We start from the raw sequence: 13,808 nt of genomic DNA, 5'->3' as shown, positions 1-13,808 counted from the left end.
ATTAGTATTTGAACAATAAACATATATCTTGATTCAAATTTTGTTCAGTCTCCTTTCTTTTATTTGAGCAGTCGAAAATTTGAGTAAAATCCCAGGCTTAAGTCCAAGCTTTGTTTTTTCCCTCGAGAAATTCGTTGCTACATGCATTGCCGAAATGGCAAAGTGTCTATTTGACCGGTGTCGAAATGACTAATTTTCGCAAGTGTCGAAATAACCAGGTGCCGATTTGACTCGTACTACGCACGCGCACTAATGAACTTCCTTTTTAGCTGCCATTTGTGATTGCACAAAACACGTGTAAGAACTGGGAGGAAAATGTTCACATTTCCCCTTATTGTGCAATTTTATTTAACCAATAAAGGGTTGTCTGTGTTATCGCTTTATCATACTTTAATATTTTCAAAGGAGTGATCGGTAGAATATATTAATCAAAAGCAATGCTATGTAAATGTTGCATGTATTTACTAATATCAGACTCTGAAGAGGTTTTAATGTATTTTAAAAATATTTCAGATAACAATGCAGTTGTTTGTACGAGGTAGCGAGACTCACGCCCTGGAAGTAACAGGAAGTGAGACTGTATCCGACATTAAGGTGATTAACTTGAATTATTGAATTGTTTCTGATTCTTTCTCGGAAGAGCTACGGTCATCCGAATGATTAATTAAGAAATCTAACTAACATGCTTTGTGAAGCGTCACAGTTCGTACCCTTATGTATTTTCAAAAATTAAATTTAATTCTTACATTTTATTTACGTTCTACTGTATTTCTGTCAAAATTCCCAGTCACTTCTCTCTCACATCGTCATGTTGAACTGGTTCATTTATCGGCAATAATCAACCGTCAGATATTGTCTACTGCTTCTCAAATGTTTAGAATAAGTAAAGGGAGGATGGAAGTTGACATTATGAAAGAATTCCCTGGCTGTTATTAGATTAAAACGAACACTTAAACAATGACCAATCTCATAACTCCTTTAAGCAATACAAAATAGAGAGTTGGGCATACATGGACCCCTGGACACACCAGAGGTGGGATCAGGTGCCTAGGAGTAAGCATCACCTGTTGACCGGTCACACCCACCGTAATAATTTCATAAGCATAAAACTGTTTGAATGCTCTAGATCCGTTTCTTTGCTATAACATCTTTTCGATTCAGAATTTAATTTTGATATTTACTATTTTTGATTTTATCAACCAATGGCAAAAGAGCTATCCCGAAATAATGTCAACCTCTTTCCTCCCTTTACAGAGTTTTCACATTTGAGAAGTAGACAATATCTGACTGTTGATTTTAGCCAATAAATGGACTTTATTTTCAGTTTACCACGACAGTGTGAGAGATAAGACCTTGATAGAGTTGTTGCTAGATGGTAGAGGATTAATTATTATACTAAATCCAAAACTTGCAAGTGATGCAGCTGGTAAAAAAAATGAAATATAAGATAGTAGCGTGATATATCTTGTGAATAGTCTGTTTACGGAATTTTTTTTTAATGATATACATTTAAAATGTCAAGCACCTGTGTGCATTAGTTATGGTACAGTATATGGTTTTGAAAAGCAAATAGTTTAAGATAATTTCTATGAAATTTTTATGAATGTAAGATTACTAGGAACACCGATTGATTTCCACTGCTTTCATTTCATGGACAGAGTTTAAATGAAGCATCAAAGTAATGAAAATTCTTAAATGATTTCTGTAAAGCGCTTCAGTGCACAAAACATTTAGAATACCTAAGACAATGCAAAACAAAGTAAAAGCCTAGGAAAGATTGTTATTTTTCAACTTGCAAAAATTTTGTGACCATTTTGGATTGGCTAAATAAATACATGGTTGATGTCTGTTAGTAAATTTGATTAAATGTAAAAAGAAAATTTTTAATTTTTGTTTTGTGCTTGACAGAATTTGATATGTGAGCGAGAGGGATTCCCAGTGGAGGAACAGATCATTTTGTATGGTGGTAAACCACTGCAGAATGAGTATCTTCTCTCCAAACTTAATGACCTTTCCACTTTGGATATTGAAGTTAGAATGCTGGGAGGTGAGTGTTCTTTTACAACCTGGAAAACTACAAGGCTTTAATATTATGTAGTAGTAGGTTTAGACATACTTACATTTTTAATTGGGTTTTCCCAAAAAACTAGATATTAAAGGATAATTTGTGATAAGGTTGTTTTGGGCCCTTCAATGAAATTTAGAATTTTGATAGAATTGAACACATATATTCATATTATTTACTTTTTGTTTTTATAGTTTTTGGTCTGCCTCTTGCTTTTATAGTTTTTAATCTGTTTATCTGCAAAATCTTTAACCTTACCCATAACTTTTGAATGGATGGTGATAGGACTTTCATATTTCACATGTGTATTCTTTGGGACAAGACGTTTCTGTGTGTACCATAATTACTTTGCTGTCATGGGGGGCATCACTGTTTCACGAACACATCTTGCCTGTTTTTATTTTCATTTCTCTGACATATGACATTGAAACTTGTGGTGTGTCTTCATTTTGGATCACTCAAGATCATGTTGCAATTTTGATCTATTGCAACCTCTCTTCCAGGAGTTTTGCCCCTTTATTTGAAATTTTAATGTTATACGGCGAGTACATGATTTGTCTATCTAACTTTTCCCACAATTTTAATGTTACTCGATAATTTACGAAATATTTTGAAAGATTAGATTTCAGATATGGCAACCATGGTTTTTGATCGGCTGAAGATGTTCAAACCAATTCAGGATTTTGAAAGCCTTGTTAATTAAACCCTCAAATCTGCATGCTAATGATGAATTAAAACTCAGATGCAGGGTTGGGCGGTTAAAACCGTCCCCAGTTTTAACCGGTTTTGACTGTCCCGGTCAATACTTCCCAAGTGGTCAATACTGGTCAATTGTGATTTAAACTGCATTTTCCTATTTTTGTACATTTCTTGCAAAGATAAAGATAAATTAAGTCTTTTCATTATATAGATCAATTGTTGATTAATATTTTTAATTAGATAATCAAATGTAATTTCATAAGTTTAATATATTTGGTTTTCTGAAACTGACCGAAATATCTTCAGTACCTGCCAGAGGGTCACAGTTCTATAGCATAGCTTGACGATTGGAGACAGACCTCTTAATATATGTACTTGGACAGATTGAGAATAAAAGGTAGCTGGACATTACCTGAGCACAGGAAGCAGAGTTGACAGGTGTTGATAAGCATAGGCTGGGACCAGAGATGATCAGTGTGCCTGTTATTGTTATGAAAACATCACCAACCCACCCCCTCAAATGTTTATTCAACAGTTAAAATGAAGATTGATGAACAATACTTATAGGTGGTTCTTGTTAAACTAAGAAATTTGAACAGAAACTTTCACATCTTCTCAATTCAACAGAGTCATTTGTACATTGTTTATTTAATATTATGACTTATATTATAAACTGATAGTGCATGTTATGAATTACAGTATTTACCATAATGGTCACTTAAACATTTAAAATAAATAACACAGACTATAATGGCCAAATAATCTTCAATCGACCAGTGTAAGCCAGTATTGACCGGTTTTAACCAGTATTGACCACCGGTCCGGTCAATACTCATATTGACCACTTTTTTGCTAACCCTGCTCAGATGAGACTCATTAAACCTTTTTCTTTTACAGGAAAAGTCCATGGCTCTCTAGCTCGTGCAGGAAAAGTCAAGGGTCAGACTCCTAAGGTAAAATTCCCTTCATTTGAAATTTTGTCCCAGAATGTGGAATAGGGCTGGGACGATTCAGGGTTAGCTCGATTCGGTTCGGTTTCGATTCAGAACAGCACGGTTCGGTTATTTTCGATTCGGTTCATGTTAGGTCCAATTTATCTAATGACACCACAAAAATTAACAATTTTAATGAGTAGCATATTTGATTTGATTTTATTCAAGTTATATAACTATATGTCGTCATTTGTAAACATCATATCTATTCATAATGACATTTTATAACTTTGATAGAAAAAAGAAAACACTGACAGTCTATCAAAATTTGTTATATCAATGTGCTACATAAGTTTTGGATTATTAAACAAATCTATAGTGAATCTAAAATGTATATGATATTGCTTTCATTGATATGCAAAAATTCAATAATTCTATCAATTGAGAGTCTTTGAAAATCTCTCCTTTATTGATTTACTTCTCTCATATTAACTGTCAAATCTGTTTCATTACCTACGATGTTGATTTCATTCCACCACTGACAAAAATGCTTTATGTCATGTAAAGATAAACTGCAATGATCTTACGGACCATATTCTGTTGGTATATGAGTGGTGAAAATGCTAACTCTCAACACAGTAGTGATTTAAATCTCTGTTGCATAAAAATCCACATGTTTTCAACATCACTCGGACGCCATATTTGTTGTTTTGGTGTAAGTAAAATCTAAACCGAACCGAACCGAAATCCGGAATTTGTAATCGGTGCATCGAATCGAATGGTATGAATCGCGGTGCACCGAAATTTTCGGTGCACCGCACAGCCCTAATGTGGAAGTATTTTCTTGTCCATCATTCCATTATTTGAGTTGGGTGTTTTTATTGGCCACTTGAGTCATTTGGGTGACCTTTTGTTGTCTGTGCCTACCCATCGTTGTGTATTTTAAAGATTTGAATTTTTATAGGTCACCTTATTAAACACATGAAATGGTTTGGGTTTTGGTATCGGGGTGGGGCCAAAATAAATGGTCAGTGATTAAATGTTTTACCAATTGAATACAACTTCTTGATAACTAACATTCAAATACTTTTCAAATTTGGTATGAAGCATTTTTGGGACAAAGGGAACGTAAATTTTAAGACTCAGTAACCTTGGGGGTGGTGTAAAAACTGCCAAAGATTGATCAATTTTCAAAAATCATCTCTGCAACTGCCTATCTTTTTATGATCCCAGGGAGTAAGGGATTTAGTTCCAAGGTAGGGCCAAAATTATTTTAATGATTGTCTTTTTCATTTGAAAGACTTCTTTAAGTTTGTTGTTACTGCATTAAAAAAAAGCAACTAATTGCATATTTAATATAAGCATATACATGTAGGAAGCATTAAAGTTTTAAAAACACACCTTGTTTTAGAATTTAGCTTAGATATGCAGAACAGGAAATCTTCTAGATTTCATAGCCCTTGGGACTAGTGATGCGTTTAACTAATACTCAGGTGACCGATATGGCTTGTGGCCCTCTTGATTTTTATGTACTAGGGTATAATCACTTCCTACAAGTTGGTACTTCAACATAACAGTTGTTATTTTTGCATCATATACAACAATGACATTGGTCACATCGATGTTAAATCTTTTCTCCATCTTTTTTCTCGGTACACAAAGTGCAGTTCATAATGTCTATGTTTTTGCTCGTGCTTCCTCCTCCATACTGTGCAGTACATTTTAGGGAGGGGGGTGTAATTTGGAGCACTTTCAATGTTGGAAGTTGGGGAGACGTTTGTTCTTAGCAAAAACAAATTGTATTTAAGATGGCTCATTATGCTGAAATTTTATTTAATAGCTCAATTAAGCACCTCTTATGAAGCATGATTTTACCGTCGAAAAATTGATATGCACACTCAATTATTTTAAGTCATTTTTTGGGGGGGGTTGGGGGTTGATATTTTCCGGAATATTTTTTTTTAGGTGTTTCGTTTGCAAATAAGAGATTCTTGAGTCCAAATTTGCTGTGATTTGATGCATTATATACATATTTAATAAACATGCCTGGAAGACTCAGACCTTCTAATTTTAAGAAATGATCCTCAGTCTCCTGCATTTGGGAGGCTAGTTTTTGTATGGCCCTTTGGTTCTTGAGACCCTCAGTCTCCTGCATTTGGGAGGCTAGTTTTTTTATGGCCCTTTGGTTCTTGAAAACCTGAAATGACATAAGTGTACAGATGGAGATGGATGACATTAATTTTTATATATACCAAAAATTTCTTATAACCGAGATCATTTTAACCACGCACATGGAGATAATAAAAGGCTCTGTTTGGGGATTTTTTTCTATTATTCCTTTTAAACGAGATATATTCATAACTGATTTCTTATGACACATGCTTTTCTGTAGGTAACTCTGTCTGTGATAGAATTACTGAGTTCATTGTATTGTATTATTTCACAGGTTGATAAACAAGAGAAGAAGAAACAGAAGACAGGAAGAGCCAAGAGACGCATGCAATACAACAGAAGATTTGGAGTTGTGGTTTCCACATTTGGTCGCAGGAAGGGTCCCAATGCTAACTCCTAAGCTGTGTTAAAAATGAGTTCTTTACAAGACTTGAATTAAAGATTCGTATTATCTGTAATGATGTCATTGTGATTTGTTTGGTATGCCTATCTTTAGAAAGGACATACATGTATTCTGGTATAACTACATCTGCCACATATTAAGTTGAAACTTGCAGTGTAGGTTCTTTGTGGGTCACTCTAGATCATATTGCAGTTTTGATCATAATGATTGACCTAACTGCAGGAGTTATACCCCTTTATTATGCATCCCCTTCACACAGAGGGGACATATTGTTTTACAATCGGATCATGCACTCATCCTTTTCTGTAACTGATAAGACGTGGATCGACGCAATTATTGCATCCAATCAATGCATTTCTTCGCCGGAAGTGCGTGAGTGAATGGGGTGAAAAGGTCAGAACTGCATCCCTGTACATGTTATTTAGATTTTCGGGGTGTCCAGCAGCCCTAAAATTTCTCTAAAAATCCTACATTTTTTGTTTTACTAACATTCCTATAAATATGTTGAATTCAAGGGGGAAATCCTTAAAAGGTCCTAATTTTCCATGTCAATTCCTAATTATTTTTTTACCTTGCGACTCCAGCAATTTTGAAAATGTATTCATAATAAATGTAGTTTGCAGAATCTTATTCAGATAATGCAGTGAAAGGCAGTTGACAAGTGGATCCATGTGTCAAGCTTGTTTATATTGGTTGTGACTGTGACAAAGATGCTATGAGGGCGAGTCAATAAGTAACCAGCCTAACTTATTTCCTGTTGAGATTCACCTCTTCTTTTTCGATGTAATTGCCCTCTAGTGTGATGCACTTAGACCAATGGTGTTCAAGTGTCATCAGCCCAGAACTGAAAAAATCGGGGGTCCTTTCCATTGATTCACGACTTCTTCGTCAGATCGGAAATGACGTCCACGGATATTCTTTTTCAAGTTTGGGCATGGGAAGAAGTGGCTAGTTCAGGCGAATAGACAGGATATGGAATTGGTTCACACCCGTTTTGCTGTACAACATCCATTGCAACTTTGTAAGTGTGTACTCTCGCGTTGTCCTGTTGCAGCAAAACACCTTCAGGGAGTTTACCTCGGCATTTTTCACGGATGGCGGTTCTCAGCAGATCTAGCGAGTTTGCATAGTACACTCTAGTTATTGTACTTCTCTTGGGTAAAAAGTCCAACATAATAACGCCTTTTGCGTCCCAAAATACTGTGGCCATCACCCTTCCAGCAGATGGTTGCGTCTTGAACTTTGGCCACGGGGACCCAGGCCCTCTGAGCCAAAGTCTCATCAACAGTCACCAGACGCAAAAGAAAATCATCTTTTGACCTAAAACGCTTCAACAAGGCGCTACATACTGATGCTCTGATTGCCATTTTGCTTATCGCTTAGGGATTTGGGGACCCAATGGGCTGTTAGCTTTCGCATACCTAAATGATCATATAAGATTGTTGAAACGCTACCATGTGAAATGCCTAATGCCTGTGCTATTTCTTCCACCTGAATTCGCCTATCGGAGTATATTTCTTCCACCTGAATTCGCCTATCGGAGTATATTTCTTCCACCTGAATTCGCCTATCAGAGTATATTTCTTCCACCGAATTCGCCTATCAGAGTATATTTCTTCCACCTGAATTCGCCTATCAGAGTATATTCGCCTATCAGAGTATATTTCTTCCACCTGAATTCGCCTATCAGAGTATATTTCTTCCACCTGAATTCGCCTATCAGAGTATATTTCTTCCACCTGAATTCGCCTATCAGAGTATATTTCTTCCACCTGAATTCGCCTATCAGAGTATATTTCTTCCACCTGAATTCGCCTATCAGAGTATATTTCTTCGTCGGCGGCGTCCAGATCTGGCTTCGTCGTTTAAAGACGTTCTACCGCGTTTGAATTCCCCTACCCAGAATTTAACCTGAGCATAAGATGGTGCAGAAGACCCATAAACATCGGCTAACTCGCCGTGTATTTCTTTGCTTGTTTTACATTTTAAATACAAGTACCGAATTACAGCACGGTATTCAACTTTAGATGAAAAATATGCCTTTGCATCACTAGCCATGTTAGATATTCAATATCTTATTAAAGAATGACTCGATACGCATGCAATTTTGTAACCAGGTATAAAACATGTATTGAAATCGTGACCGTCTCGGTCAATCGGAAATGGGTTAGGCTGGTTACTTATTGACTCGCCCTCGTACTTATAAGGTAGCCAATAACAGTTGGGACAATGGAACCCTGAAAGATGCTCTTTCTGCACTTGCAGTATTTTCAGGTCACCTGAATCACTTCTGAAAACTCCAAGAAAAACTCGTGCGCCGTGTATCGTCCGTTAACAATTTTACATTTATAACTTATTGAAAACTAGAAACGCCAATTGCTACAATTTTTCGTGTGAAACCATTCTAGGAGAGGAGGAATATAGATGGTGAAATCTATTACCTTACCACCCCTGGGGCCTCATGGGTGGGACCAAATATGCTTTTAAAAAGGCGATATTTTCAAAAATCTTCTCTACTCTCACACATGTGGCAGAAAAACTAAATACATTGTTATGATGTCCATGAAGCCCTCTATTAAAAGTTGTGAAATTCATGCCCCCTGGGTCATCAGTTTTGGTGTGCTAAAACAATTCTTCCTAGTTTGAAAAAAATGTTATATGCAGGGTACATGGTTTGTCTATCTGACTCCTCCCACAATTTTCAAATTAGGAGCTGTGTGGGTATTGAAGATAAGCATGGGGCAAGGATTTTGATTTTATACCATGATCTTTAAACTTGTGATATTGGAGTTTAATTGTAACCTATTGATTATTCCGGAAACTATTTAAGGCGGGGCTTTCATATTTTGTATATAGATTATTGACAAGACCTTGTGATACCACAATGATTGACTTTTTATGTGCCCGTCGTGAGACGAGACGTATTGTGGTTTGGCGATTGTGTCCGTCTGTCGCTTCGTGTCCAGCTCGTAACTAGAATTTGTCGGTTTTACTTGAATTTCGAGCCCCAAGCACAAAATATTTTTAGCTCACTTGAGCTGAAAGCTCTAGTGAGCTTTTCTGGTCACCTTTTGTCCATTGTTTGTCTGTCCATTTGTAAACTTCCCATTTTCGCCTTTTTCTCCTGAACCATGAGGCCAATTTCAACCAAACTTAGCAAAAAGCATCCTTTGGTGAAGGGCTTGTAAGTTTGTACAAATGAAAGACCATGCCCCCTTCAAAGGGCAGATAATCACAAAATTGCAAAAATTGGGTGGGGTCATTTAAAACCACTGGGTCAGAAGAGATGAAATTCATATGAAAGCTTCCTGACGTAGTGCAGATTCAAGTTCGTTAAAACCATGGCCCATGGGGGTAGAGTGGAGCCACAATAGGGGATAAAAGATTTACATCTGAATATATAAGGAAAATCTCAAGAACTACTGGGCCAGGAAAGTACACATTTACATGAAAGCTTCCTGACATAGTGCAGATTCAACCCGTGGGGATCCGGGTTAGAATAGGTCCTCAAAACCCTTTGCTTGTCGTAAGAGGCGACTAAATGGGGGGTCCTTCGGATGAGACCGCAAAAACCGAAGCTCCATGTCACGGCAGGTGTGGCATGATAAAGATCCCTCCCTGCTCGAGGGCCATAAGAATCATTGCACCGGGGGGGGGGGGGGTATGATGGGGCCACAATAGGGGATTAAAGTTTTACATTGAAATATATAGGAGGAAATCTTTAGAAATTATTCGAGAGCCACTGGGCCGGAAAAGTTTACATGAAAGCTTCCTAACATGCAGAATCATGGCTCCCGGGGGTAGGTTGGGACCACAATAGGTATCAAAGTTTTACATGCGAATATGGGCCAAGGTGACTCAGGTGAGCGATGTGGCCCATGGGCCTATTGTTTTTAGAATGTAGATCTAGAATCTGATACATCTTGGGTAGAGGGTGTATGGTCCGAAATTCCACCTTGTAAAAACGCTGTTAAATCGTTGTACGTAGGTATATAAGAAAATAAGATTTACATGCTTTTACGGATTTTACGCAACATCTCAGAACGACGTGAACTAGGGTAGACGAGATTCAAAATGGAGGAATACATGTCCACGCGCTAATATTCGAATCGACGCCATTGGTACCAAACTTTTCAAGTTCCATAGGGTATGGTTTAATTTTTCATTATTTCCCTATATTTCCCTTTTAAACATGTATATACGTGTTACCTATAGGGAGAGCTCCTATTATTAGGTACCTTTTGAGCATGACTGCAGACTTTGTAACAAACCGAACGTTCAAGCTTTTGTCTTACTTTGCCACAAAAAAGCACTTGTCATCTCGAAAAAGTACAGTTGCAGAGGCCTCAAATGATCTCTTCCTTCGCTTTGCTGATGATCGAGTCGCTTCAGATCTTGAACGAGTAGCTGCCCCCGTAGCCTGACTGTTTTAGCTTTTTATAGTTGATGAACGTGTATAAATATTTGGTAGCAACATCGATGTATCCCATATTCTGAAAAGTCGATATTATCTGGAACTTTACTGATTATGTCATCCATTCTTACATTCTCACTACTCTCTTGGTTTCAAAACTACTCCTGGAGGCCATGGTTTTTGCAAACTTGAATCTACACTATGTCAGAAAGCTTTCATGTAAATATCAGCTTTTCTGGCTCAGTGGTTCTTGAGAAAAGGATTTTTAAAGATTTTCCCTATATATTTGTATCTAAAACTTTGATCCCCTATTGTGGCCCCATCCTACCACAGGGGACCATGATTTGAACAAACTTAACTCTGCACTATGTTAGGAAGCTTTCATGTAAATCTCAGCTTTTCTGGCTCAGTGGTTCTTGAGAAGAAGATTTTAAAAGATTTTCTCTATATATTTGTGTGTAAAACTTTGAACCCCGGGGTCATCATTTTAACAAACCTGAATTTGCACTATATCAGGAAGCTTTCATGTTAATATCAGCTTTTCTGGCTCAGTGGTTCTTGAAAAGAAGATTTTTAAAGATTTTCCCTATATATTTGTATGTAAAACTTTGATCCCCTATTGTGGCCCCGGCATCCGACCCCCGGGGACCATAATTTTAACAAACCTGAATCTGCACTATATCAGGAAGCTTTCATATAAATCTCAGCTTTTCTGGCTCAGTGATTCTTGAGAAGAAGATTTTTTTCTTATATATTCCTATTTGAAACTTTGTTCCCCCATTGTGTCCCCATCCTACCCCCAGGGGTCATGATTTGAACAAATTTGAATTTACACTATGTAATGAAGGCTTCACATGAGTTTCAACTTTTTGGGCCCAGTGGTTCTTGAGAAGAATTTTAAAAGATGCCACCAAAATTTCACATATTCTTAATTATCTCCCCTTGAAAAAGGGCATGGCCCTTCATTTGAACAATCTGAATCCCCTTCACCCAAGGATGCTTTGTGGCAAGTTTGTTTGAATTTGGCCCAGTCGTTCTGGAGAAGAAGTCGAAAATGTGAAAAGTTTACAGACGGACGACGGACAAAATGTGATCAGAAAAGCTCACTTGAACCTTCGGTTCAGGTGAGCTAAAAATTCTACTACAAAACAAGACTGCTGAAACACAAAAATTACAAGAAAACAGCTGACGAGGCATTTAATCAACAATTCTTGATTCAAAACAGTGTACACATTAAGTAAACATCTCGATACACGTAGATCTAATCAGCTGTAATTATCACTCAAATGTCAAATATTTTAGCCCCCAAAAAATGGTACTTGGAGCTGTATATAACACTACATTATAGATATATAGCGGTAATAAAAACATGGAATGCAGACTCATCACTTTTAACAAGCTTTAACTTCCAGACGCCCCATTGTCAAGAATGCCGACAACCACCAATTTACCAACCAGTCAATAGGGTTTCAGAAAAAAACATAGTCTAGAAAATTCCCCATGGGTGGATGGGGTAATGGTAGCCCAAGGACTAGTTATGCAGAAGCTGAAATATTTGATAATTGTGTTAAATTGAAATACGTCATTAGTACACTTTGCACATGGGTATAATTAGATAAGTGTTTAGGATAATCATCGCTTCACCATTGCATAGGATTCTTGATGATTTTTTTTATAATGCAATTGTGCGATTATCGGTACACTACAGGTTTTCCCCGTTTTCTGTTTTAAATCGCATATCTTAATTCCATTGATGGAGGCCCTGTCAGACACTCATCTATGGTAGTTATATATAACGATCTAGTTTGCCATTACAACCTGTCATTGAGAATCTTCGCAAGCCCGAGCGGAGTGGGCCGAAAACCCCTTGTCTTGCGAAGATGGTCATTGGGTCAAATGCCAATTGTTAGGCCATTCTTTACTCACTGATTTGACTACGAATTACTCCGTTTATCTTATCAAGATATAGGACTCACAGGGGGTGTGACCGGTCGACAGGGGATACTTACTCATCCTAAGTACCTAGATGATCCCTGGTATATCCAGGGGTCCGTGTTTGCCCAACTCTTAATTTTGTATTCCTTATAGGAGTTATGAGATTGATCACTGTTCGTTATCTTCACCTTTTCATATATGGAGGGTCCAAACCCAACACCCATGGGCAAGGTAGAAAATAAATATATTTGCCTATTTGTATGCACGTCCAGTTGTAAAATACAACATGTTAGTTCATAGTTTTATTTGGATTCCTAAAAAACGCATGGGATAGAATCCACTTCCACGAGGAAAATTTATGGATCCTATCGTATATACATATTGCTGCGCTCGCTCTAACGGTAGCATTTCAAATAATTACACGACACCTTTAACAAATGAAACTCGTTTCCACTGTTGTTTCTTCTCAGCCATATTTGCAAAAACGACACAAATTTGTTAAAGTAACAAGTCAACGACAATCTTGTGTATATCACAAGATCGTAATATATGTTCTCCATCAGCTGTATCTCCTCATAGTCTTTCTCATTCTCTGTCCACCATGTAATAGTCCAGCGAGTCTTTCTTCTGAGTTGGCTGCATTGTCAGTCCTCTCGTCCACTCTTTCGATGTTGTCAAGACGCCTTCATCCTAATGCGAACATAGGTGGATACGAATTCACACTCGTACATTGAGGCAGCACCTCCAAAATTGCATATTTCAAATGTGCTACTGTTTGTGAATGGCTGGCTATTGGAGACAATGATGCTGTCTTGGATGACAATAATTTTTCACATTGTGGAACAGTCAGTAACATGGTACCTACTGTACCAAAGGCAACACCGGCTTCGGCGGCTGAGCAAACAGCTTACCTGATTGAGTGGGCTTCCTCATAGATACATACTAGCATCATAATCAGACCAGTGGATGAAAAAAAAAATGGTTTTCTTGATGACGTCCTCAGCACTTTCAGTACTTTGATCTCCCAAGGCATCAATGAGATTCCCTGGATTATTTTTAGTCCACTATCCATCGGACTCTTTGACCCCGGTTTTCTCATGCCAAATCCAATTTAATTTAAGTCAGATTTTAAGATACGCTCACAATCGCTTCTTACGCAGAGTATACGGCACGGAGCTAAGAAGTCTG

The 13,808-nt window shown here is 37.4% G+C and overlaps 1 protein-coding gene across 1 annotated transcript; it reads left to right on the top strand.

Moving 5' to 3' along the window:
• The first annotated feature begins 208 nt into the window (after nt 1-208).
• LOC125651761 (FAU ubiquitin-like and ribosomal protein S30) lies at nt 209-6,326 on the top strand. Its single transcript, XM_048880513.2, has 5 exons — nt 209-297; nt 514-594; nt 1,909-2,047; nt 3,662-3,717; nt 6,143-6,326. The coding sequence occupies exons 2-5, from the start codon at nt 520-522 to the stop codon at nt 6,266-6,268; spliced, it is 396 nt and encodes a 131-aa protein (XP_048736470.1). The 5' UTR covers nt 209-297; nt 514-519; the 3' UTR covers nt 6,269-6,326.
• The last annotated feature ends 7,482 nt before the right edge of the window (nt 6,327-13,808 follow it).

Source organism: Ostrea edulis, chromosome 5, assembly GCF_947568905.1.
Source record: "Ostrea edulis chromosome 5, xbOstEdul1.1, whole genome shotgun sequence".
Lineage (NCBI taxonomy): Eukaryota > Metazoa > Mollusca > Bivalvia > Ostreida > Ostreidae > Ostrea > Ostrea edulis.
This window is presented reverse-complemented; position numbering and strand designations above follow the sequence as displayed.

Excerpts from the sequence above, each read along its gene's own strand:
- LOC125651761 (XM_048880513.2), top strand. The coding sequence starts at position 520 with ATGCAGTTGTTTGTACGAGGTAGCGAGACTCACGCCCTGGAAGTAACA. Across the intron at positions 595-1,908 it reads AGACTGTATCCGACATTAAG|AATTTGATATGTGAGCGAGA; the intron begins GTGATTAACTTG and ends TGTGCTTGACAG. Across the intron at positions 2,048-3,661 it reads TGAAGTTAGAATGCTGGGAG|GAAAAGTCCATGGCTCTCTA; the intron begins GTGAGTGTTCTT and ends TTTCTTTTACAG.